General features: G+C 40.4%; 1 protein-coding gene across 6 annotated transcripts in view; it reads right to left on the reverse strand.

Annotated features, from left to right (window-relative positions):
* The window catches only part of si:dkey-178k16.1 (band 4.1-like protein 1), a 59,926-nt gene that overhangs the window by 10,274 nt on the left and 23,826 nt on the right, over positions 1–25,826 (reverse strand). For 2 of the 6 annotated variants that reach the window (XM_055012686.1, XM_055012683.1), the window contains exons 4-18: positions 15,092–15,196; positions 14,087–14,129; positions 13,879–13,954; positions 10,425–10,643; positions 10,226–10,313; positions 9,972–10,124; positions 8,735–8,832; positions 6,661–6,836; positions 6,202–6,437; positions 5,651–5,689; positions 4,554–4,583; positions 3,777–3,932; positions 2,402–3,475; positions 1,165–1,215; positions 1–188 (exon numbers count right to left, since the gene is read on the reverse strand). The exon at positions 1–188 is cut by the window's left edge and continues 217 nt beyond it. In XM_055012686.1, coding sequence (XP_054868661.1) covers positions 1–188; positions 1,165–1,215; positions 2,402–3,475; positions 3,777–3,932; positions 4,554–4,583; positions 5,651–5,689; positions 6,202–6,437; positions 6,661–6,836; positions 8,735–8,832; positions 9,972–10,124; positions 10,226–10,313; positions 10,425–10,643; positions 13,879–13,954; positions 14,087–14,129; positions 15,092–15,196 — 2,732 coding nt within the window. The remainder of the gene's footprint in view (positions 189–1,164; positions 1,216–2,401; positions 3,476–3,776; positions 3,933–4,553; positions 4,584–5,650; positions 5,690–6,201; positions 6,438–6,660; positions 6,837–8,734; positions 8,833–9,971; positions 10,125–10,225; positions 10,314–10,424; positions 10,644–13,878; positions 13,955–14,086; positions 14,130–15,091; positions 15,197–25,826) is intronic. The other 4 variants (XM_055012685.1, XM_055012684.1, XM_023266961.3 and 1 more) reach the window with 4 other exon arrangements.

The following is a 25,826-nucleotide window of genomic DNA, read 5'->3' on the forward strand; positions in this document are numbered from 1 at the left end:
TCCTCCATCCCCGTGTGCAGGTCGGTGAGGACGGTGAAATCCACTTCGGCCTCCAGGCTGGACGTGGAACTGACCGTGATGCTGGAACATTTGCGTTCGATGCCCAGGTGGGTCTCCTTCAGGTACAGGATCTCATGGTCCTGGTCGTCCTCTGACACGGAGCCCAGACGTCTCTCCCATGGTTCCCTCTATGGAGAGAAGGATTGATGTGCACTCAAATACTGTGACTGATCTCACAATTAGGACAGTGTGTGTCAATTAGAAACATATACTGAGGGCAAAAAATATTAAAAGGTATCTTTTTGTTGATCAGAATTTAAAATGTAAGCCAATTTAATGATTATTACTGAACCTCTAACAGCATCTCAAGACAAATCAGGTTTATTCAGTTCAACCCACGTGTCGTCCTGCAGGTCAAAGCTGACCCGGTTTAAAGCCTGAAAATGTGGGGAAAAATATGTTTTCACAGTGAAACTTCTGATGTCCACATTTTCAACAATTTTGGGAAATCTTTGAGCATTTTTTGGTGGGAAAAAAAGAAATGTTAAAAATGTTTCTTAAGAACATTCACAAAAAAATCAACCAAAATCCAGCGAAATTTGCTGGATTTTGGTTGATTTTTATGTGAATGTTCTTAAAGAAAATAGAAGTTTTACTGATATATATGGAATCACTTTAGATATTTTTAGGATTTTTTTGGAAGATTTTTACTCATTTTTTGAAAATATTTACAAGAATTTTCTTGCCAATTTTGGGGGATTTTTTTTCTAAAATAAAACTTTTAAGGGAAACTTTTAAGGAATTATTGGAATTTTCTTCCTGAAGGTTTTGCTAATTTTCTGAAATTTGGGGAATTGTTTTGCTGAATTTTTGGATTTTTTTTCAGACAAGGAAACAATATTTTTTGTTGCCCGTCAATGAAGACAACAGGAGGGTTAAAATATTTTGTTTTCAATTTCATGTCTCCTTTGATTAGATCAGATTTTACAGATTCTACTTTTTGCGGCGCAAATATAATGAGATTCTTGCCACACTTTCCACAAATACACACATCAATGAGAGCCCCTTGGAGAAAACGTGCTAAATACTTAATTGCAGTTTGTTTACTCATCTCCAAAGGTGTGGCTTCATAACAAACAAGTGTAGCACTGAGGAATGACTCACTGAGGCTTCGTTGAGAGGCTCCTCGTGAATAGCAGGTGTGGGAGGTGTCTCCTACAGAAAACAAAGAACAAACAACAAGCAAGCGTTGATAGAAAAACTAATAAAGCTCATGTTAGTCCACAGAAATGCAGCCAGAAATCCAAAATCCTCTCTATCACTAATGTGTATCAGAAAAGGAGAGAGCAGGAAGTTAAGAGGTTTTCTTTGTCACAGCTTTGGTGTGATTTTGTGTTTGCAGCCCAACATGGCTGAGGAAAGAATTAACAGTCATTTGGAGTGACCAGGTTTGCAGTGTTCTTTACTCAGTGCTTTTAAGCTAATTGCTTTGGCACTGGGTAACCTCACTGCTGAGTTTGTATTTTTCAAAATAAGAGCCCCTAATTCACTCATAAACTTCGTTCTAAACCTGCGTAGCCACACATGTGAGACTCCAAAGCTAAAGGCTAATGTCAGAAGCATGCACATAGGGTGTATTTCACAGGCTGACATCATCGAAAATGACTGCAAGTGCAATGGTAATGCCATGCACTGAAAAGGTTTGATTTTTCAAAACTCCTTCTCAGGGAAGAGGTATTCATATTTGTAAATGCAGCGAATGAATGCCTAAGCCCTGAAGAGGTTTGGCAGCTCTGCAGCCTGTGATTACATCTGATCATCTGTTTTTTTCATTTGCTGCTATTGCTACAGAGGTGCCAAGGCAGAACATTTGGTTCAAATGCCCCTCTCAGCCATTCACAAAAAGGATTCAAATTATGTGAAAAAGGAGGTTTCAAAGAAAAATGGTGGAAAGTTCTGGCACTCCTTGCAACAGCAGCCACCGTTTACTCTGTGAGGATGTTGGAAGGAGGAGGCCAGGTGTTAACGTGACAAGTTAAGGTGGGATAAAAGAGACGCCTGAAGCTTAAGCAATGGCAACTTTGCTTAAAGGCCCGCAGCGTTCTGAAAATGGCCAAGCAGATGTCAAGCTTTTGCTGAAGGGGGAACAAGGGGAAAGCAAAAGGCTCCCCGAGGCCATGGACGTGAATTGAGTCGGTCAATGATGCGATGCGGAGGAAACGTGAACTTTTGCTTTCTCATAAACAGCCACATGAGTTCTGCAGTATATGTGTGCGTGATGTTTTTGGTTTTGTTTTTAGATGGTAAAAACAAGATTTTGCATGACATCGCCTGAAGCTCATGCAATGCTTTACTTTCCGATGATTGACAAACAGGTTAGGTGGGGGGGCAGGTGGTTTACCGCTTGCTTCCTCTTGGCTGTTTCTTGGCTGGGCGTCCTGTAGTGGATGTGACTGTTGTCCATGTTGCTCTGTCTGTCTCGCGACCATTGTGTTTTCAGAGGAAGGGTGCGAGGGGGAGCTGTCGGGAATCTCGAGCTAAAGTCTGAGATGTTTTGAAAATGATCTTCATGTAGAACGCCTCCTCTAATCCCCGGGCCTTGTCCTGCTGTGTCTCTGCAGTCTCTGAGCTCGTATTGTCCAAACAAGTCACTCCTAATCTGTTGCTGGAGTTGCTGCTGATACAACACTGCAGAATCGCTGTGGTGTCTGGTGGCCGCTGTACTTTCCTTGACAGTATCTGTGGCGGATTGCTGTACAGTATTATCATCCAGTCTCCTTCCTAACTCGCAGGATCTGTCTTCTGATTTTGTCGGCTGTACATCCCCAGCCGCACCAAAGACGCCTCTGTCAGACCGGCTTTGAGTTTGAGGGTTTATAGCATCTTTGTTCTCCTTATTCAAAGACTTCTTTGATCTCTGTGGCTTGAGAGGAACTATTTTGGTGACTTCTGAGTGCGAGTTCCCAGTTTTGTTGCAATCTTTCTCTCCCACAGGACTCGGGTCTTTTATTTTCCGAGCCTCGCAATGTCCCACACCACTCTCGAATGCCGCCCTGTTGCCCTTCGGGAAAGAATCCACTGGAGTTTCAAAGTTCTTGGGCCTCTCTCGATGCTCATACTGACAATGCTTCACATTTTTGCTCATTTCACTCGTCTGTTTGTCAGGTGGGGAACCATATCCATTTTCTTGAATGGCATTCCTCGCTAATACGGAATCGTGTTGGCTATTAGTTGCTACTGTATCATCCACAGAATTCATATCCCCCAGTCCCACTGATACAAAGTCTGTTTCCTGTTTTGGAGACGTTCCAATTCTAGTTCTCGAGGAGTCCCACGGTGTTTGGCAATTGTTCATATTCGCTTCAGTCCAAGTTGCCATTGCAAATATGTCTCTACTCTTTTCCGCTTTAGAGTAAGTATCCAGTGTTCCTTCATAAGCATCCTGCTTGTCAATCAATTTGGCATCACTGGTTGCCTAAGTTAACATAGAGTAGACAGTTGCATTAGCCTAACTAGATAAACTGCTCTTCCATTTATGATATCAGGGTTCACCCACATCAAAACTGTAAAATGACTAGTAGAGAAAGCAATGACTAACTGGGAGACCTATGACTGTGTAAAGGTTGACATGTTTTTTCTTTTAATTTTGACAGCGAAGGGGAAGAATAGATAGAATGGGCTAGAACCTATAGATCATGTTTAGAAAACTGCAGTATAAAAGGTAAATAATGTAGCACAGTAAGTATTAGAACTTGGAAATATGATCTCATTCTTACTGATTTCCGTTCAGGAGTTCTTTCGGGAGGAGTAGCCGAGGACAGGCGTTTCTCTCTCTGCGCCATCTTGCTGTTGGGCTGCCTCAGAGCCCTCTTCAGCTCATTGATGCTGGCCTGGTGCTTCTGGAGAACGTCTTCTGGCTTATCCAAGAACTGCTACTCACACAGCGAAGGAAGGAAGGAACATCAGGTACACAAATTAACATGAGGTAAAGTCCTTCTTCTAAATCACTTCCTGGTTACAGACATTTCCGCAATTGAACTAAGCTGAAATTGTGCCTAAGCGATTGTCTGTTTGCTTTATAATTAAATGCAACAGCACATGGATGGATGATAGAGGTCTTTACGATGAACAGAAACAGACATAAACCTCATTATAGTCTACTCTGGTCAATTGGACCCTGCATTATTGCATAAGCAAAGAGGTGCAGTTAAAGCTTAAAAATCGTTACAAAAAACACTTTGTATTTGTTCATAATTAAACATATGCACCCAGCAATTTCTAGAAGATGGACCACAAAACCAAAAATTTATTAAGGCCTATAATTATTAAGTGATGAATGTCTAGACATCAAAAAGCCCTTTAAGTGGCAGATGTTTGTCTTTTGATGATTCTGAATGTAAGTGATTTACCAAATGACTACATGCACTGCAAAAAAAGCACTTTACTGTGTTCTAGCAGTAAGTGTCAGGCACAGTTATAACAAACAACGAAACACAGAACACCTGGTGAAGGTCACACACAGCAACATGCCAAAAAGAGAGGACAAGCAGTACCTCCTGTTTGGGCCGAAGGGTGACCAGATCCTTGTCCAACAGATGATGTGGGGCAAAGTGACATGAAGTGATGGGGGGGTTTTGAGCAAAGCAGGAAGTTCAGGATTTTGAGGGGGAAGGAGAACAGATGCGTGCAGAGACAAAGAGGTAAAATGCTGCAGGTGAGTCAAAAAGGCAGGCGGCCAGACAGACAAACAGAAACAACTGACATCGTCAGGGGACTTTGGACAGAGACTGTTAAAGCCTTTTAATATTCTGCCAAGAAGCCAGGGACAATCTATTCCAGCTTCAGCCAACTGATAATTAATGCAGTCATTTATTGACTGAACCTAAGTGTTTGGAGGGAGATTATTCCCATACTTCTTCATCCAAAGGTTTGATGAGAACGCATTACAAAACCACAAATGAAGAGTCCATTAAGTGACTAGCACAATGCCAATATTTCCTGCGGTACTCAAAAACAAGACCACACATACCTGCATAGAGCACAAATCAAATCAGACTGTGTATCTAAAAAGCCGGTCTGCATTGAAAATTATTTCAAATTTGAAAAATGTATCGATATTTGAAGATTTTAGCTGAACTATCAAGAGATTTGTTAACTGGGGATCGACTGACTCACTGAGTCATCAGCAGTGCTTAAGAGCCATCTGCTTCTTCTGCTAACAACAATCAATCCCTCTAATATCACACAGGGACACTGTTAAAAATGCATGCTGTTGAACAAGCATTGTCACTTGAGAAGAAGAAGAAGCTTTTTCCACTGGAGTTCTAATGTTTCAAGTCACTTTGGATAAAATCTAAATGTTTATTCAGGTCTAATGCCTCTGAAAGCCTTTCCCAGCGGATAAAAAGGAAAAGGAGCTTGAATAAATGTATATTAAACAATTTCTAATCTGTTCTTCTGAAGATCAGCTCACACAATTTCCATGGATTATACTTAATGGAATCCTGGAAATCATGACATGAAGAGAAATATCATTTCCTTAACAGACAAACAGTAAAGAAATGACTGGTCGTGCTTAACAAACACAGAGTGCAAGACCTACAGCAACCCAAACCAAACAGACAGAAACAAAGGTCCGAGGCCAAAATACCTCTGGCTTTGAGTCTACAGGCGAACCTGCTTCCTCATCCTGCAGGAGAGGACAAAGTAGAGGACAGGAATGTCAGAGAAAGAGAGCAGAGGTCAGCAAGGAGTGTTAACATTTCAGCAGCAAGAAGAGAAGAGTGTTAGAGGCAGGATGCCAGGTTAGAAAAATATCTGCAGCAAAGAGGTCAAGTTAGATTTTGGGAGGTGATTTAAGAACTGGTGAGTAGAAAGCACTCATACTGAGAAGTCTTACAAGTCTGAAGGGGTGCAGAAAATAGAGGGAAATTAGACCAAGGAGAGAAAAATAGAGACGGAGATTGCAGTCTTAAATAAAAAGCAATGTGAGAGGGAAAGATGAGGAGTGGAAGTTCATGGGGGATTTTTTCTGAGCTGAGGTGCAGAAAATGTTTTTTTCAAATCAACTACTCACTGCAGTCTCCGTAAAACTGTGATGTAGCTGGATTTAATTTATGCTGTTGATTGACTCAGTAAAGGCTCTGATCTGCCTTGACATAAAGTCAAATTTGTGTGCATTTGAAGTGTCTCATTTTGTACCTTGAGCTCCAAAGTCTTGGAAGGCGTTGAGATGTTGGCACCCATCATTTGCTGTTGATCTTCATTGTCTAATTCCTGATCTGTGTACTGGTCCTGGTCTTGGTCCTGGTAGTGATAGTGGTCGTGGTCCAGGTCCAGGCTGCCCTCTTGGTCCAGGTCTTCTCTGGACATGAACTGTGTGCGTTCACTGGAGCTTCGCTGGGACAGTTGGTCCATACTGTCACCGAGAGCTGAGGCTGGCAAAATGCAAGTTTAAAAGCTTTTAAATGCCATAATCGACTGTACAGTGTCTATCAGGCCACATGACTTCATATATAATCTAAATATTTCATGAGTAAGTTTTCATTTACACATTGCTATCCATTGATCAGTCCATTTTCTACCAAATCATTGCCATACAACATAAATCAGTAAACATGAGTCTCCATGTAGATGGTGGAATATAATCTGGGCTCTTACCTCCATCAATGCTTCGGGGTAGCATGTACCGCTTGCTAACGGACCGATCAAACTGTGGGGCTGGCCGGTCAATCAGAGCACTGGCCTGCCTGGTCTGGGCTTGGGTCCGACCGCTGTATCGGAACTTGGAGCCGATCACCAGGAAGCCCTTTGGAGGTGGCTCTGGAGAAACCAACCTGTAGAAATGGTCAGTTTACACTACCGTTCAAAAGTCTGGGGTCACTTGGAAATGTCTTTACTTTTGAAAGAAAAGCATTTTTTTTCCAATGAAGATAACATTAAATGAATGATAAATCCAGTGTAGACATTGTTAATGTGGTAAATGACTGTTCTAGCTGGAAACGACTGATTTTTAATGGAATATCTCCATAGGGGTACAGAGGAACATTTCTAGCAACCATCACTCCTATGTTCTAATGCTACATTGTGTTAGCTAATGGTGTTGAAAGGCTAATAATTGATGATTAGAAAACCCTTGTGCAATTATGTTAGCGCATGAATAAAAGTGTGAGTTTTCATGGAAAACATGAAATTGTCTGGCTGACCCCAAACTTTTCAACAGTAGTGCATGTAAATCTCCCATCTGTATTTCAAATGGCTTTTCTTTTCGAGATCAGTGATTTCTTTATATTCTCCCAGGAAGTTTACTAGAAAGAACTATGTTCTTTGGTATCAGTTCTATCGAAAACAAGTTCAGCTGTGCTGAGTTTATAAGCACGTGTTAATTTCCAGACGTAAAGGAGCACAGTAAATATCGCACAAAATCCTCATTTTCTTTCTATACGAGTTAGATGAGACATGACTTTGTTGACTCTACAGTAAATATGAAACTACCACAAGCTGTCAGTCATACAAAGACTGGAAGTACCGGATCTGTCCAAATCTAATAACATCTCTCAAACAGCACCTCCAAAGATTACTTGAGTTTTATCATCACTGTGAGGTTTCCTGGCAGCCAGCAGAGACTCTGGGAAGTTTTCTATTCCTAACCAAGAAGCTGTCTGTCCCCGCAAGACCACAACACGCTGAATCACGAGGATTTAGAATACATCATATTACAGAAACAACGCTAGCGAAAGTCACAATTGATCTTGTTATAGCCTTAGACAGTGGACTCCTCTTTATACCGGTCCTGTTGGGTTTCAGTGCTGCGTTTGACACAGTTGATCACAACATTTAGTCTCTACAGAGGCCAGAACAAGATATTTAAAGAAACCACAATAGAATGGTTTAAATCATATTTATCAGATAGATTCCATTTTGTTCATTTCAGTGATGATCCTCCCACTCACACTAGAGTTAGTAATGAAGTTCCACAGGGTTATGCGCCAGAACCGATACTATTCACCTTGTACATGCTTCTTTTAGCAATATTATTAGGAAACACTGCATAAATTTTCAATGCTATGCAGATGACATCCAGCTATATTTATCTATTAGGGCAGATGAAATCATTCAGTTAGTCAAACTCCAACCATGTCTTAAGGATATAAAAGCCCGGATGACCTCCAATGTTGGTGTTGTTGGGTTTTATGGGACATATATTGCGAATCAGTGCTGAATAAATCAATTTTTTTTTAATTTGAACATATCATTTTTACAGTCTGGTTTTTAGCCGTTTTTGTTTTTTCCACATTTTTCTCATAAGCTAAGCAAACCATGTCTTGTCTTTAGCTTCATATAGGAGGAATCATTATTTAATAGCAGCTGACTGAGAAGAAACTGACACAAGTCCATTTAAACCTATCACTATACATCGCTTTTAGTATAACTAGTATCAGATTACATATGAACCCATGACCTACTTATGAATTTACATTTAAAAAATATATGTATCTGCTGCATTTCTTGTTGTGTTTACTTCTTTTCGCTTGAAAAATCTACAAGAGTAAACCAGTTTCTTTCAAATAAATTACACAGAACTATGGAATTTTGAATAAAAGTGTTGCTATGAAAAGCTAAGAGATCAACACACTACACGCCCAGTAAAAGTGGTAACAGTTCATGCAGGATACAATGACTAGAGTGCGGAGAAAGTGGATCAGTTTGTGCACCTGTGAGTGCCAAGTCCTACCTGAAGAAGGTGTGGTGCTCAATGCAGACCTTCCACAATCGCTTCGAGGCCCTGTGGTTGGGCAGCTTGAAGCCTATGGTGCTCTCAAACTGTTCATACTGAGCGGTGAGGAAAAGGGAGTGGAGGTGGTGGAGGACAAGGAGTTGGAAAGGGTGAAGAAGAAAAAGAGAGTGAAGGAAGCAAGTGCGGAGGAAGATGGAGGGATTGTGGCAGGGTGAATTGTGTTTACTCCGCAGCAATGGAAAAATCAATGTTTTTCTGTTTACTCGCAGAAATATATTCTCGCGTCTCCCGCTGCCATGTCAGGTGGATTTTCCATCTCTAACCGACCTATAAATTAGTTGTTTGTGCACTCACTCCATCAGATGTTCAGCAGAGTGAACAAAAGAAAATGCTTTCAAGTCAATAGGTTATTAGCAATATAACAGGTCTTTAAACATTAGGAGTCGTCCATTCACAAGAGGAAGCAAACTTCTGTTCCACACAAAAATTATTTGGGGACAGTTTAGAATAAAACAGCTTTAAAGCACAATGATGACACTCCAGGCAAATTTGAAGTGACAGCTGACTTAAGAGGATAGATGTGCAGAACAAAGTATATACGTAGAAAGGCCTTGGTATTCACTATGAAGATGTCAATGTCAATTTAACAGTGGATATAAAACACACTGCAGATGCCCTAAAGGCCAAAGAAGGAAGCAAAATCATAATAATTTCAGCGAGTTGAAAACCAGCGTGAGCACAATGTGGCTCTCACACTTGCAAGTAAAGTCCTTGATGAAAAAGCAAACCCTCACGACTGGCTAATCAGACTTTAAAGACGCCATAGAGGAACAGAGGAGGAGAACAAGAATAAAAAACGTGACCTATCAGCCTAATCTTTAAGAACGGTATCTCTGAGGGCTATAAATAATGTCTGAAAAATACTTTCGGCAGTTGTCACATGGTTTGCAGCAGATAAATCTCAGAAATAACACTTTTATCAAACCATGAAATGACTATTTATGCTGCTTGGGACGAGTCAAGAGAGGCGATGATGTAATTTTAACAACTGTGAAACCATGAAATAGAAATGTAAAGTTGGCTCTTTACCAAATGATCCTTTATTCCACTTGACTCAGCTTTGCCAGAGTGACTGTGCTGCTCCGGTGAGGTTGTGCATGCAGTAATTGCAAAGTGAACTCCTACTGAGCCCTGCTAAAATGCTTAAGGGAAAATAATGACAGTTTTAATTTACCTCTCCAGGGCGGATCTTGATGTAGAAGTTGCTTCTTTTGTAGGAGATCTTGAGGATTTTTGGCCAGGCGAACCGATTGATCCTAAGCCGGTCTCGGTAGATGAGCAGACCATTGGCACTTACACCAAGCATTATGTCGATTCCCTCAGAATCCTAGTGAAAACAAGCACAGATTATCAAAGACCCTCAAAAAATACATTTGTAGATTTATAAATCTTTAGAGAAATCTGAAAATCTAAGCATTTTCTGTGTACCTTGGCGTGATGCAGGTCCACTCCATACATCGAAAGCTTCTTGGCATTTTCTAGAAAGTTCACCTCTGCTTCTGCTGGAGTCATCCCCCTGCAGTGCAAATGCCACAACAGATTCTTCATTTCTTATTATTTCTTCATTCAGCAGATCAAAAACACCAGCATCCTCCCCTATTAATTGTGAAGTCGTATTTTCTCTGACCTGTAATTACGGTGCAGCTCCATCACTCTCTCCTCCAGCTCTCGTGTCTGGTTGGGGGCAAAGTGGAAATCGCTGACGTAGTCTGGACCGTGTTCTTCAGGCTCATAGTCTCCTAGTTCAGCCTGGACAGTGTAGGAGCCCAGCAGGGCGTGGGTGACAAACGAGCAAGGGAGGCGACCGGACAGGATGTCGTCCCTCAGCTGCAGGCACAAGTAGTACCTGAAGAAACAATGGAGGCAAATAAACAGATGCTGTTAACACCTGCCTTTAAGTTGCAGAAAACATCTGGTAGAAGCAGTTGTTGGAATTGGACTCTCACTCAAGATTTGAACCATGCTAATGTCTAGTGGCTCTAAGGATGACAGTGTTAATTAGCAATTACCAGCATGTTAACAGGTTAAACTAAGATGGCAAACATTGTAAATATAGAACCTGCAAAGCATCAGCATGTTAGAATTACCATGTTAACACACTTGTGTTAGCATCTCCCTCAAAGCACTGCAGTGAAAGTACAGCCTCAAAAAGCTACGAGTTCGTCTATATAAATTACACCCTTGCTTGTCCTTTTGTATCAAATAGTCTGCATCAAAAAGACAGTTGACTCATATTGATTCATATTACAAATGCTATTTATGGATGGGTTCAGATATTACTCTCTGAGAATCCCACTGTCAGTCCAACAAAGCTGTGGTGTAATTTTTGTTGTGGTACCTTAAAAATATGCCACATCTATTTGGGATATTCCACAAACTTCACCATCAACAGAACCCCAACATTGATTGAAAAATACCACCTTCTGGAGTCAAACTCTGAACATACATCATGCTATGCAATGAAGGTCAAACATCCAGGACAAGTAATGACAAAAATACTTTACTGAGGGGAGAGGGACTTTTTGTGTGATTTTTTTCATTTCACTTCAACAACTGAATTGACGGCAACAAAACCAATCCTCATCTGGAGCAAAACAGAGCTGCTAGAGTCCTCATAAGATCATAAATGTTTGGTCCTCCCTTAATGTATTCGCTGCCATGACAAACGAGCAGATTCAAAAATGGTTTAAATTCTCCATGTATGATTCGGTCAACTAAAGTTGCAGACAACAGTCAAGCATGCTTAACAACAATTTTACATACCAGATATCCCTGTGCCACAATCAAAGTGACACAAATAGATTGTATTGTTTCAAAAGGCAATTCTATTGATAGACTAACCTAAAGATACTAAATAATAACGTGACAGTTCAAAATGTACCAGTGCACAATAAGGAAGTTACACAACAGAAATGTAATCTGAGTCTTGCTCTGTTTCAGTTAAACATTCTAGTGGCCGATTTCCTAAGTAGTGACAATTTTCAAGAAACGGGAAGAGATGTGACCAAGCAATTTTCCACATTTTATGTTCTCCTAGAATTGTTTTTTTGGAGTGCTGTTATTACTATGCCTGTTTTGTGATTGCTGATTTCCAGTTTGTTGCTGTAATTTAGTTTATCTGCAATCAGCAGCAGTCTGGTCAAGTCGAGTAAACGCCGATCAGTCACAACATTAAAAAACCTGACTGCTGAAGTGTACGATATTATGATGTTGTTCCACTGCAATGTCTTGCTAGGAAATCTTGGATCTTGTTAATGTGGATAAAGTCTTACTTTTCCATCCCGTTCTCTAGTGCAGAATGATCACTGGGCTATTGGAGAAAAAAAAAAGATGCATCTTTTTTGTCTTTCATTAGACCAATCTCAACTCATTATGGGTGGCATTAAGCTGAGTGGTTCCCTCAAAATAGTAACAAGTGGATTGGCTTTTGTAAAAAATGTGCATGCAGAGAGAAGAGCCCTGTCATTAGCACTGATATTCCACCAGAAAAAAATAGCAGGGCTCTTTTATTGCACGGTCCAAATCTTCTGCAATAACTAAAACTTTTGGTATGGTAGGTTGCTGCTCTGGGGTTGTGGTAATATGGCAGTAATGTGTCTGTGCAGATTCTCTGTCATCCAGGTCATGGTAATCCTAGGAGATTCAGTAGAAATCAATTTGACTTCTACCTACCAGAGAAATTCAGTTGATTTGTACTGAAGCTCCTATGATTGGGGTGGTAATGGTAATATTCAGATTGTAGAAGGGGCAGAATGGTGTCATAAATGACTGGTGGCTTATACCTGCAACATGACACTGCAGAAACTGCGCAGAAACAGCTCGAGAAACACGACAAAGAGCACAAGGTGTTGGCCTAGCCTCCAAACTCACCAAATCCAAATCTGATTGAACATCCACTGGATGCGCCACAACAAACCTGACAAGAACCTGCACACCTCAAAGCAAGCTAAACTTTGTCCCAGAGATTAAGTAGTTAGTAGATGCATCTATTGATATGACTGTGTTACACCCTATGGTGGCTGTGTGTTGGGAAGTAGACTTTGTGCAGCCTTTGTGTATGGATGGTGTGTGGAGTGGATTGATTATACCTGGCACTGATGAGGAGTGATTAGCCTGGAGCTCCAGACCTCCTCCCAGCCCTGGTTCTCCACACCTTCCAACCAACTGATTGGTCTGCAACCACAGCTCCTCCTCCCATAAGACCTCAGCAATCACCACACATGAGTACGTCAACAACCAAAACTCTCAATCTTGGCGACTGGTTTGATGGAACCAGTTCACCCTGGTGCCTCTTTGATTGGTTAGTATTCTGGTATGGTCTGTCGGTTCCCTAGTCAGATTAGAGTCAGTTAGTGTTTCTGTTGGTGGCTGCTAATTCGGTGTGCAGCCTCCAGTATTAGTGGAGACTGTGGCTCCTGTTAGCAGTCTGTCAACTTCGGTGAGAAGCAATTTTGTAACTTGAGTCTTCGTGTATTGTGTTTTAAATGTCTGTGCTTAGAGGCACCAGTTTTGTTTAATTAGTTCTGTGCACTATTCACTCATATATTAGTTTCTGTTTTTTGTGGTGGGTGTTGCTACTGTGTTGACGTTTGGCTAGGGAGTATAGTTGTTTTGTTTGTGTTTAGCTAGGTTAGATACTCCGTTAGCCCTCGATTGGTTTTATTTTGTTCTTTGATTTAGCCGCATCCACCAGCCCTATTTTCTTTGTATTATCACTATTCTTCTGTGTTAATTTGCCACTGAGCAATAAATTGTTTTACCAAACCAATAACATCTGGTGATTTTTGTTGCATTCAGCTGACCCTAGAGGTTGGATTGTAACAGATTGTCATTTAATTTGGTAACATATAAAGCTTTTCTGTGATGACAGTTCCAAAGACTTCTAAAGCCATTTCCTTGTCATTATTGAAGGAGTGTCTAACTTGCTCAATAGGATATTCTCTCTAAGCTGCTATGTCCTTTCTAAAACTCCTGCCAAAACAAAGATATCCTTAGAACAAGTCGGCCTAGAAGCCAACCAGACAACCAAAACCAAAATATATTTTATGTGAAACCCTGAGTTAAACTGTTTTCAGACCTACCTGGTAATGTCTTCAATGAGCACAGATGGATCTGGAGGGTAGAACTTGACAGAAAAACCCAATATCCAGGAGCCAACTGTGGACAAAGCACCAGCAAGGTTGTTTTGTGAAGGATGTCAGTTCATTAAAATACCACATGTGCGTGGATTTGCTAGACTGTGTGTGTGTGCATATGTGTGCAGTATCTCTGTGTGTGTACTGCACTTACCACGAATTTGCTTCTTAATCTCTTTGGAGGGATCCAACCAGTTCTGATAAGAAAGAGACAATCCCCTTTGAGAAATCCAACCTCAGCAAAATCATCCATATTCACATTTTTAAGAGCCCTTTTAAGTAGCGTATTGTACCTCTCAGGCCGCTCTTCCCTTTTTAAATCTACTCCCTAGTTGAGCCTAATATATTCATACTATCAGGAACTTGATGAAGTCTTCTATAAACACTGAAAGCATCAATATTGGGGGTATAAATGCCAGCTGAATAGAGCTCTGTCTGCTTAATGTCACTAGAGCGATGATGGTGCACCGTAGACCCCATGCACCCGTTTTTAAAAGGCCATACCGTCTGGTCACATTTTAAAATGTTAAAGGCCGTGTATGCCACTCTCAGAGAATAAGTGGTTAAGGGAAGTTAAAAGGGCAAACAGGGTCTCTCTGTTTTATAACACCTGAGGAAACAATCCGGTTAAATAGGCTGCTTGAGAGCTGCTTTGAAAACTGTGACAAAACTTCAAAATCTGATGAAAGCAGCCAGAAAAATCCTTGTCAACACAAATTTGGCCTTGAATGCTGCACAGCTATTCACAAAATTAAACTAAAGTACTCCTACATATTAATAATGGTCACGGTGGTAATAGAAATGAAATGAAATGCTACTGGCATTTTGTTTAAAGCTCTATATATCAACTTGGGAAGATAATGGACTGAAAAGAAATGTAGCTGAAACCTAATAATACTTACACTCAGTATAATAAACATGTGTGTAGTAAATATTATGTGTAAAGTCTCTCATAGGCCACATTTGCAGATATGTCATACCAGCTGACTTGTATTTCGGGGCCATATTGGTGTCCTATGTTTGGTTTAATTGCAACTACACTTGGCAACAGCTCCACAGCTTCAGTTGCAGATCTCAGAATAAATAAAAGTGCAGAAATAAATGTCCCCAAATAAGCTGTCCTAATGTGGGCGCATGTGTGCGTTTTTGTGTGTCTGACCTTGGCGTTATCCGTGTCCTGGAAAGTCAGGCCAAAGTAGTCCCTCTCCAGCAGGTTCAGATGGCCACACACCATGTCCAGCAGGGTCTGGCCCTTGGCAAATTTCTGCCATGCACACATGCATAGAGGAAAAAAACAAAAAACATATAGGAACACTCAGCAAGTGGGGAGACAAAGAGGTGCAGGTTCAGTTTGTATGTAATTCAAACGCTGCAGTTGGAAGGATTGTGTGCAATAATGCAGTTTAATCAAGATGTAGACTTCTGGGTGAATCTGTTGGCTCATATTAACATCACATTCCAATTCTAAATCTGATTCCTGCAGGTAACCTTTGATTCCTGCATGTCCCACTCTACTTTCTCCTCCTTGTATTTCTTGTCAGCATCAACATCATCATACAGTATGAGGTGGCATAAATGCACAAAGCATGAACTAGATTTGTTAAATAGTAATGGAATGTCAGTGATTCTAAAGATGTACAGTATTTATTGACAAGTCCTATAATAACAGATACTAATGCATTCTTCTTACATAACACAAAGGAGTCAAATATGTCAGCCGCATATAAATCCACAACCGAGCTCCGAGAGATGCTCCCGGTCTGTCCTCCTCCCCGCTGAGTAGGAGGAGCTCTGCTTCTTTATGCCTGCATAAGGGGAGGAATAGCTTTTCGCATCAGTGGCGTTTCAGCAGACCACACCTATTTTCTATCCAACCCTTGAGGGCTGAAATCCAGGCCTCTGTGGGACGGCCTTGGCAAGATACTATTTCCACACACACACACACACACACACACACACACACACACACACACACACACACACACACACACACACACACACACACACACACACACACAGCAGTTCCATCTCCTAGGGAAACCTGGCTCCTATGGCGACAAGGCAACCAAGCAGCTGTTACCATGGAAACAGAAGTAATAGGTCCCTTCTGTATGTGTGCGTGCCCTCTCACTTTCTCTGTCTGGTTGCTACAAGGCCACCGCAAGCCTTTGTTCAGCTCCTGCGAGAGAAACTGGCGGTACAGTCGGCACAACTTTTAAAAATTTAAAACGGGCGATTAATTAAGCATCACAAAGTCTCTCTCTCGGTCAAATAAATAATCATTTACACCCTGCTGCACTGAGGCTGTCAAGGATGAAGCAGTGAGAGAATAACGCTGATTAACAGGCAGAGGGTGCAGTCTGAGATTTTTTTGTTTTGGAGAGGGGTGGAGAGGGGGAGTGGCACATATATTCGATTCTTCAACAAAATGAAATTGCAAGTCACATCCCTGGTGGTTCTCCAAGCATGGCAACCAATTCAGGAGCCGTTGATGGGATTTTGTTGTCACTCCAATTGGATTCAATCACATTTCTGTAACTAGTTCTGCGGCCTGATTGCATTAGCAGCCATTTGGTGTAATCCTAGAAGTCCATTTCGCCGATCGTCTCGCACATGCAAACAAGAGGAGGCGAGACAATGTTGGGTGGACGGGTTAATGGCCGGCCGTGGAGAAAGTAAATCTGTCATTTTAACTAATGCACTGGGAGGAATCAAATGACTGCAGGACAAGCGGAAAAATGTGGTAATAGTGGGTCTAATATATGACTACATCTGTGAACCAAAGTGTCCACACACTTGTAAAATAAAGCACATACATCATAGCTGTCTTGAGTTTCCACTGATTGCTATAACTCTGAATTTTCTATTATGGAATCATTAAAACACATGCATCTTTGTCACACACAAAAAATCATGCATTTTAGTTCTTTTATAGATTTATTACAGGTCTTCTGGAAATATGACAAAATCTGCTAGATGCATAATATACACACAGCAACTTGTATTATCAGTTTTGGTGATGTAAAAAGTTGTGTTATTTAAATTTTGTTAGTGGCATGGCCTCTGAACTTCTCATGATTGATTATGATTGACTACAGCTGCTGACTCCTCTGAGGAATATAATTAGTGCCCATTATTTATATTTCCTTATGGAAATTGGGAATGTAACGTAGGAGCTAGATGTGGAGTGAGGAGGCTGTTTTCTCTTTTTGTAACAACCTTATTGATTTAAGTTGTAGTCACCAGGTTTCGTTGTATAAAGTGTGTTTTTGGGTTTTGTCTAATATCTCGACATGGTGAAGAGTTCTAAATACTGCAACATCCATGACCCTCTGCAACTGTTGCTATGGAGCACAAGCAGGTCATTAGCAGCATTTGGAAAAGTATAGAATTAAAAACCAGCATCACAACAGCACCAACATTCATCACATGGAGCATTTTTCCCACCAAAAGCCACTGAAAAAAGGAGCAGCTGATAAACAGCGGGGGAAAAAAATCGGAACCTCCATAAAATTACTCTTTTTGTAATTAGTATTTGATTAATTCACTACAAAAACATTTGGAATGTCTAGAAGAGCTGAGGGGAAGTCCGTTAGCTCAGCCGACAGGAATGTCAATCGCTCTCTAAGCGCTCCGCTAAGAAGCAAAGGAAGATTAGATAACATTTTTGGTGTATGTACCACTGAGCAACTTTCATTCTAATGACTGAGGCACCAAATAGTAATCCAGACTCAACCTCTACCAAATACTTCCATGTTAAAACACTGGTGGACACTGACTTCAAAGGTGAACTATTTTAAGCTGCAGTTTGTGTTTTTAGTTTCCTCTACAGCATCATATTTACCTCTTGCCCACCATTAGTAGCTCACATGACAAACCCTTAAGCTCACTAAATTTATGTTTGCCAAAATGCACACTCTAGTTTTTCATTCATGTGATTTATTTCAGACATGTACAGTAGCATAAAGGGGAAAAACGACAACAAAGTATACAAAAGGAAAAACAACAACAGAAAAAACAACCTAACCAAATCCATAACTTAAAACAAGTAGGAAGAAGTTTAACTCATTAGCTCCAGTTTGCATCAAACCATATACATTTGCACCTCTTTAGAAACTCCGAGAACACATTTACTCTTCCACATTATTATATTTTTCAAGTAATCTTTTTTGTATTCTTTTTTTAAAAATTGTGTTTTATGGTTTTGACGATTTTCAGTAAGCTTATCCCATAAACTCATAGACACCTTCTCTTCATGGTGGTACAGAGTTAAAATTAAAATATCTTCTTAATTCTTAGGTTCCATTGTTGCTTTTGAACAGTTCTAAATTTACTAATGCTTACTAGTTCAATTCTCCTCCTGAAAATTTCAGCGTTTATTTTTGCAGTTATTCATCAATGAAATTTCTACTTCTGAGATCAGCAGTGCCCAAAATAACAGACAGGAGCAGCCAATAGAAGGCTTAAACCCACATCCTACATCCGGTGAGTCAGACTATGTTTACAGTGAGTCTTTAGAGTCAGTCAGCCCAAAAATTGTCTTGTTTAACCTGCATGAGGCTTGAGGGTACATGTAGTATGTTTTGCTGCCAGCGACCCAAGGATATGAGCTAAAAAACAACAACAACAAAAGAAGAAAACAGAAAACTGACTGTCAGAGACTAACCGGGGTGAGAATGCAACATCATAACATATCGGAGGAAAAAGTATTTAATCCCTGCAAGACTTCCAAGTTCAAGCAAGGCTATTACAACACCCCGCATGTGTGGCACTGACCTTTCTTTTGCTCCTGCCAGGCATGAGCAAAAACTGTTCAATATGGGATTTAGGAGCTCACACATTGCTCTCACTGCACTATGCACACTGATAATCACCTCCATGCCTTCTGGTTGTGCCCCTCCATGCAGCATTTCAGGGAAAAGATCACTCACACACTGTTTCTGCTGCATTCTAAGGTCTCCACACAGGTCAACGTTCGTTACAATCTCTCTAAAACTGTATTCCACACTTTAACTGCGGCATCAACAAGAAAACTATATTACTCTGCAAGAAAACAAGAAGTCATAACAGTCTAGAACAAATGGACAAGAATAACAAGCAACAAAAAAATGCAACAAGTAAAACAATCGGAGTAATTTAATCAAATGCGTTCTTTAGTCCTGAACATCCTGATCCTGTTGTAGCCCTGTTGAAAATAGCGCACTTAATTATGTTGATGGGCTAAAAAGTTATTAGGTCTTCATGTAAAAATCTGTTAAACTAAAAGCAACTGAGTTAACTAAGACATTAAAATAGTTAATGAACTGAATGAAATCTAAATAATTACATTTCGAGGATGAAATTATGAAAACACAGACTACTCCTTTTATTTTCAGTCAGCTGTTTATTGGTCAAGGGTTGAATGTCAAGTTGTTTTCCTGTGTGGGGATTGGTTGGGGATGAGGAAGAGACTGCTGGGGGCGGGAAAAACGTAAGACATATGGTGGGAAGGGAACAAACTGTGAATGGAGAGGTATTTTATAAGTTAAACAAGTTGTCCAAGTTACTATTAGTTAGATTTGCTTAGGAAATCTTATTTTTTGCCTTGCTAGCCGGCTGTGTGTAGTTGTCCGGAGATAGCGGGTTCAGGCTAACCGCTAAAGCTAACGGCTAAGCTACGGACAAGGCTAGCGTCATCGTGGTCTTTGAACCGGACAGACTGAGGTGCATCTGTACCAGAAGTTACCTGCCGCACCTCTGACCCGTGTTTCTTTTCCTGGGACACTGGATTGCTTGTCGGCTGGCTGCTGACTTTCATACACCGAGCTGTGAATGGCACTAGTGGATTCTGCAAGCTGCTAACTGTGAGTTTGCTGACCGCGGAGATGAACGGCGCTGAGGGGATTCCGTGGACTGCTTCCTGTAAATCACCGTGGGTTTTCTACTCTGCACGGGGACTGCGGCGACCAGCTGGAGATCAGCACACAAGCCTGCAACGTTTTGGGGTTGGTGCGTGAGTGTGTATGTGTGTGCCCACAAATTACTGAAAAATACCCGTTATTTAATGGGAGGTTGTTTGCTGTGTGTTGACATACAAGACAAGAAAAGCACTCAGAGAGCGCAGTACTAAGCCAAGGCTGTTCATTCCTCTATACGGTATTGTCAGAAATGCAGCATATTTTTGTAGAAATGCAGCATATTCTTCTTCTTCTTATTGTTATTGATGATCAGAAATCACGGCAACATAGAATGTGGCCATTTAATATAGATGTACCCACAAAGAAAATGACCTTGTGCTGAGCACAGGCGTGTGTTATGCATGTGCACATCATGTACGGATACTGAATTGCGTGATCTACATATGTGTAAATTACTCTTATAAAGGTCTGTTGATCAATTCACTTTTTGCAAGGCATTGTTTTGCTAGTTTTAAAATAACTGTTCCCTTCATGCTTTTATATTGAAGGCGTATTTTTTGTAAGGTTATGGGCTTTTATTTTTGGCACCACTCCCACGGCACAGGAAGTGTTTATCTAAGAAGCGGTTTCATGACATGAGGAAGACTGCCGGAAAGTCTGAAAATCCACATAGGGATGGAAGGAAAACTCAGAAACACCCCCACAATTTTATTAATTGTATCTTGTATCATTTCCGACAGATAAGTCAGTAGTAGGATCGCAATCATGTGAGCATCAGTAGGCAGCTGATGTAGTGTTCACTTGTTGTCATGGCCGCTATATCTTGCATTGGGAAATCCTTAACAAATCTGTGGATCCAGACTATGGGCCGCATCGCTGTCAAGATCTAGTGAGATGGTCCTTGTTTCATTTCTTACCTTTCCTGAAAATTTCATGCAAGTCCGTTGTTCCATTTTTGAGTAATATTGCACACAGACAGACAAACTCAGACAAACGTATGCCGATTGTCACATAACTCTGCCACGTTCCTTGGCAGGGTAAATAATTCAGCGACACATCTGAAGTATTCCTTTGTGAGCATATTTAAGGTACCTTTAAATATGTTAAAGAGAATGTTTTGTGTTAATTATTAGTTTAATTTCAAGGGAAGGTACCCCATCCAGTTTAAAAGGTACTCTTTTGAGTTGTTTATGTTTAAAAAATATTTTTTGCCACCTCAGTTAAAACATTTAATTATAGTGCTTTTATTTAACTACAACCAAGTTGTCGAGGGTCAGTTATTCAAATTAGCGCATATTAGCTGTGGATAGATCTGAAGGTTTGAAGTTTTCTGAACAAGGTAAATCTAATCCATATCAGGTAGACCTCAGAGTAACTACCTTAGTAGTATGAACCCAAACATCCCAGTATCCTAAATTACCACTACTCCTTAAAAGTCATTGTAGTCTTAAACTATGGGTGCTGGGGTGTTACACTATTCTGTATTGACCTACAACCAAACCACCAACTACCTAACTTTACACAAAATTACACAACCCTATTTGGACAAACTCACTGGGTTTGAACTGAGTTCCTATAACTCTACTCGAGAGACACAACCTTAATCATAAAACTGTTGGTATTATAATGTATGACTCACTACATTTAACATCTAAACATGTTTTTTTCCTGTTTGTTTTTGCTTGTTTGCTTTTTTTAAAATTGCAAGCTTATTATGCTAATTGACTTCTCGACATTTACAGCTACGCTGACACTAATGTGTTTTCATTTTAAAACCCCATTTTCAGTTCAGTTGTATTTATATAGCGGCAATTCACAACATACGTCATCACAGGGCACTTTACATAGTAAAGTGAAGATCTTCCTTTTATCAGGAAGAAAAAATAAACCTCCAGCAGAACCAGGCTCAGGGAACGCAGCCATCTACCTCGACTGGTTAGGGCAGGGGTGTCAAAGTCATTTTTGTTCAAGGGCCACATTCAGCCCAGTTTGATCTTGAGTGGGCTGGACCAGTTAAATTACAGCATATCAACCCACAAAACTCCAAATTTTTCCTTTGTTTTCATGCAAAAAGTTTGTTCTTTAAACGTTCACATTTAATGAACAAAACATTATGAACAACCTGAAGTTTCTTCAGAAAAATAAATTATATTTCAGCAGTAATATGCCTCAGTTTATCATTTACACATTACAACTTACAGATCACAGTGTGTCTACAAAGGAATACAAGATTTAGTTATGATAAAAAAACAACAGTCGAACAAGAAAAGACAAAAAAAACAAGACAAAATATTACAAAAATGAGACACAAAATGCCGAGAACAAAACAAAAAAATGAAACAAAACAGAAAAGAGACAAACAAAATAGGCAAAAAAGTTACAGAGCACCAAAAAATGGACAAATGACAAGAGCAAGACAAAAAATTACACAAACGACACAAGTGAGACAAAAAAACACAAAACAATGAATAAAATGTAACACAAAAAGAGAAAAATAAGACAAATAATACAAGCTTGACAAAAAGGAAACAAAACGACAAAAACATGAGACAAATGACAAAACTCAGACAAAACACAACAAAAACAGGACAAAATATTACAAAAATGAGACAAAGCGACAAAAGAACAATTAGCAATACTACTCATAATACTTTATGATCTAAACAACTTGTCCAGAAATTATTTTAAATTTACAGTTTTACAAATTTACAATTTGCAGTTAGAATCTACTCTAGTTTTTACTCTTTACAAAATCGTCCCACCGGATTGGACCCTCTGCCGGGCCAGTTTGGCTTCTTTTCAGAAAAAAATCTACACTCACACACCAAAAGACAAATGTCAGATGAACATTCACATGCATTATGTGCATGGCAGGGAAAATATGGAGAGTATTGGTTGCTTAGTTTTATAAAAAAAACTACAGAGAGGCAGCAAAGGCAAAAAAGTTAGAACAAAGATCTCCTTAAGTGCACAACTGCTAGTTCAGACAAGGTAATTCATCATCCATGTTGAATTAACCATTGGTTTTCATTCAGTGGTCGCAAAAACATTCTGCTGTTTGACCAACTTCCACAAAGCAGAGCCACAAATCACAGTGAAACATCCCTCCGGCTGACATCTAGACAATTCAGTCAAGAATACATAGTGACTGATAAGACCCTATTAGAATGCAAATGCCAGTGTCTGGGTTATTTCTCCCAAAAGTCTCTGATTCTGCCCTTCCAGACAACAACTTTGATCTGGAGTTCTAAAACTAAAATGAGGTCAACAGTGTTTCCAAAAGTCCTTGTTTTAGAGTTTCTGGATGAAAAGTAGTGTGGATGTATGGCGTAAACACAACAAAGTAATAATGAAAACGTACTAGTGTGGACACAGCCTTCATTTGCTTTACCATATTCAAAAAAAACCTTACCAAATCACATATTCTATCTAGGCATTTGTTCCTTTTTATTCTTTCTCATTATATAGATTGCATAAAAAAACAAATTCAGTGTTGTTTATTTCTTTGTTGTTTAATTATTCGTTCATTCATTTCATTTAGCCTTCTCATTCTTCATCTTTCCCCTTCATTGTAAAAACTGCCCCTCTATCAGACAGACTGACCTCAAGTATTAGGAAATGTAGATTTTTAAGTTGCCTTGAGCAAAACATTGAGCACATTTGAGTCTTCACATTTGAATCTTCATAGACTCTGCAGACTCTAACCTCCCCAGAGGGAAGCAAGCTGAGAGGTTATGCAGGGACGCATTTTATGATGAGTGCAGTTGTAATGGGAAGAAATGATGCAGAATACGCTGTAGATATACTGATTTTATCGCATTTTCTGCCTTTTCAAAGGAGGAACAGATTGGTCCTAGTGTCATGAATCTTTCATTTGCTTTGAACAACTAAACCACACAAGCACATGAACCTCATATTTTGGGGAACTGGTGTTTTTTTTTTCCTCTAAAAATGTATGTAAATCAGCCTGGACTTTAACTTTGAATGTTGCTATTGCTACATCTATCTCCGAGCAAACTTTTTGTGGAAGAAGTTAAAGAGCTGATTTGGTTTGGATCACAGTTTTGTGCGACTGCAAAGAAACGCATGTCAATAGTGGCACTACAGGATGGATTGGGGATGAGGGCACGAAAGCATTTTTTAAATTATTTCTCCCGCCTGAATAAGGCACCTTTTAAATAGCGTACCTGGTCGGTGTCAGCAGCTGAGCCCTGAACTAGCGGTAGCACAGAAAGCATTGACTACGGCAACGCATTGCACACACAGCTCTGCCTCTCTAATAAAAGTGGAAACTCCTAAGCTCATGTGGTTAACCAGTAAAAACACGTGAACCGTGAAAATGAACATTACCATTTTCATGGGTTGGACCTGCAGAGAAAATCCCGTTCAGCCAAAATTGAAGTAGTTAAAACGGGTTATGACGGCCTCCTCGGGATTGTATTTAAAAAGCCAGATGCTTCATTTAAGATGAGTTTTTTTTCTGTTTTTCTTGTGAAGTTGAAAGCAGAGCTGTACTACAGAGCAGGTGTTGTAGTTGTTACCTTAATAGTATGGCTCTAGGTAACGGATTGGACAACGTAAATGCACTGAGCTCGGTCAATATCTATAATGCTGGAAGCCAAACGTCAATAGGAGGTTCAGGCTGCTTCCCTTTACTTCATCATCTGGGCCCGTGTGCTCGGTGGACATCATGACTCTAATGAAACAAATGAGGTTACTGCATTCATCATCCCGTCCCTGCTTGCCTTTTATCCTTTGCAAACACGCTGATATACGCACTCCCATTCATACCACAAGTACACAAACAAGCAATCCCAGCATCCACCTCCTCTCCATCCTTCTCTCTACCCCACTCTTCATCTTTTCCTCCTCCCTTCTCCAATTCTATTTTCTCCCCAGTCAAATGTAAGAGCACTCATCTGTCAACCGCATGGATTTCCTGTCAAAGCCCACTACCTCCAGTGTCACTGCTCAGATGACCTGAAGAAATGTGTGTGTGTGTGTATGCATGCATGTAACTAAGGAAAGATGGGGGAGTTGAGGGAAGATGCATGAGTGTGTACGTGACTCGTGACATATTTCTCCGTTCGTCGGCTCTTGTAGGTAAAATATGTGAGGTCATGTGGGAGGCAGTAAGCCATAAAAGGAATATAGTTGACATGAATGAGGCTGAGGGGCCAACGAGCTCATTCCCAGCTGCATCACCCTCCATCAGTGGGAGCCAATCGGGCTGCAGGGTTGGTTGCGACGAGAATCAATGCAGCTCTGTACCCTGAATCCGAACAGCCTCCCTGACACCGCTCAGGAGTCATTTCAAGGAGCAGATTAATTTTCTGCAGTACTTGCTCCTGACGAGCGTGTGGGCTAATGCAAAATTCCAATAAACAAAGAGCAGCGGGGAGCCACAACCGTCTGTTTGCAAACACATAAAGCTGAAGAGTCACGATCTTACGGAAGCTGAGGTTTCCTTCCGTCCGCCACGGTGCAGAGCTCGCTTCACCTCTCCCCACCTGCCACTTACTCCTCTCAGTAAGAATTGCAACCGAGCTGCATTTCCTGACTCAGTGGTATGTATTACCAAGGGAGACTAAATCCCACAGAGGTGCACTGTGGTGTGGTATGCTGAGTCAAGGGCTCTGTTCAAAAGGGGGAGATGCACACCAGCTTCTTAAAATGCTCTAAAAAAAATTACCTTGCAAAGCAAAATAAAAATTTGAAGCACGTGTGCATTTTAGAGCTGAGAAACAGCCAAACTGTGCGTTAACAGAATTGCAAAACAACCTCTTGAATTCATTTTTTTCTAATTATGTTTCTACATGATCGCAGAATTACTAATGGTGAAGCACTTACATAAGGATAGCTACGAAAGGGAGGCGCGTGTCTGGCTGTGGAGCTGAAAACAGCTTTAAAGGACAGATTTTGTTTTTGTGGCTTTGGCTTTCATTTGTATCGGTTATGATAATTTTGTTCCCATCAAATGATTCCCATGACAACAGC

This window comes from Amphiprion ocellaris, chromosome 8, assembly GCF_022539595.1.
Source record: "Amphiprion ocellaris isolate individual 3 ecotype Okinawa chromosome 8, ASM2253959v1, whole genome shotgun sequence".
In the NCBI taxonomy this organism is placed as follows: Eukaryota; Metazoa; Chordata; class Actinopteri; family Pomacentridae; genus Amphiprion; species Amphiprion ocellaris.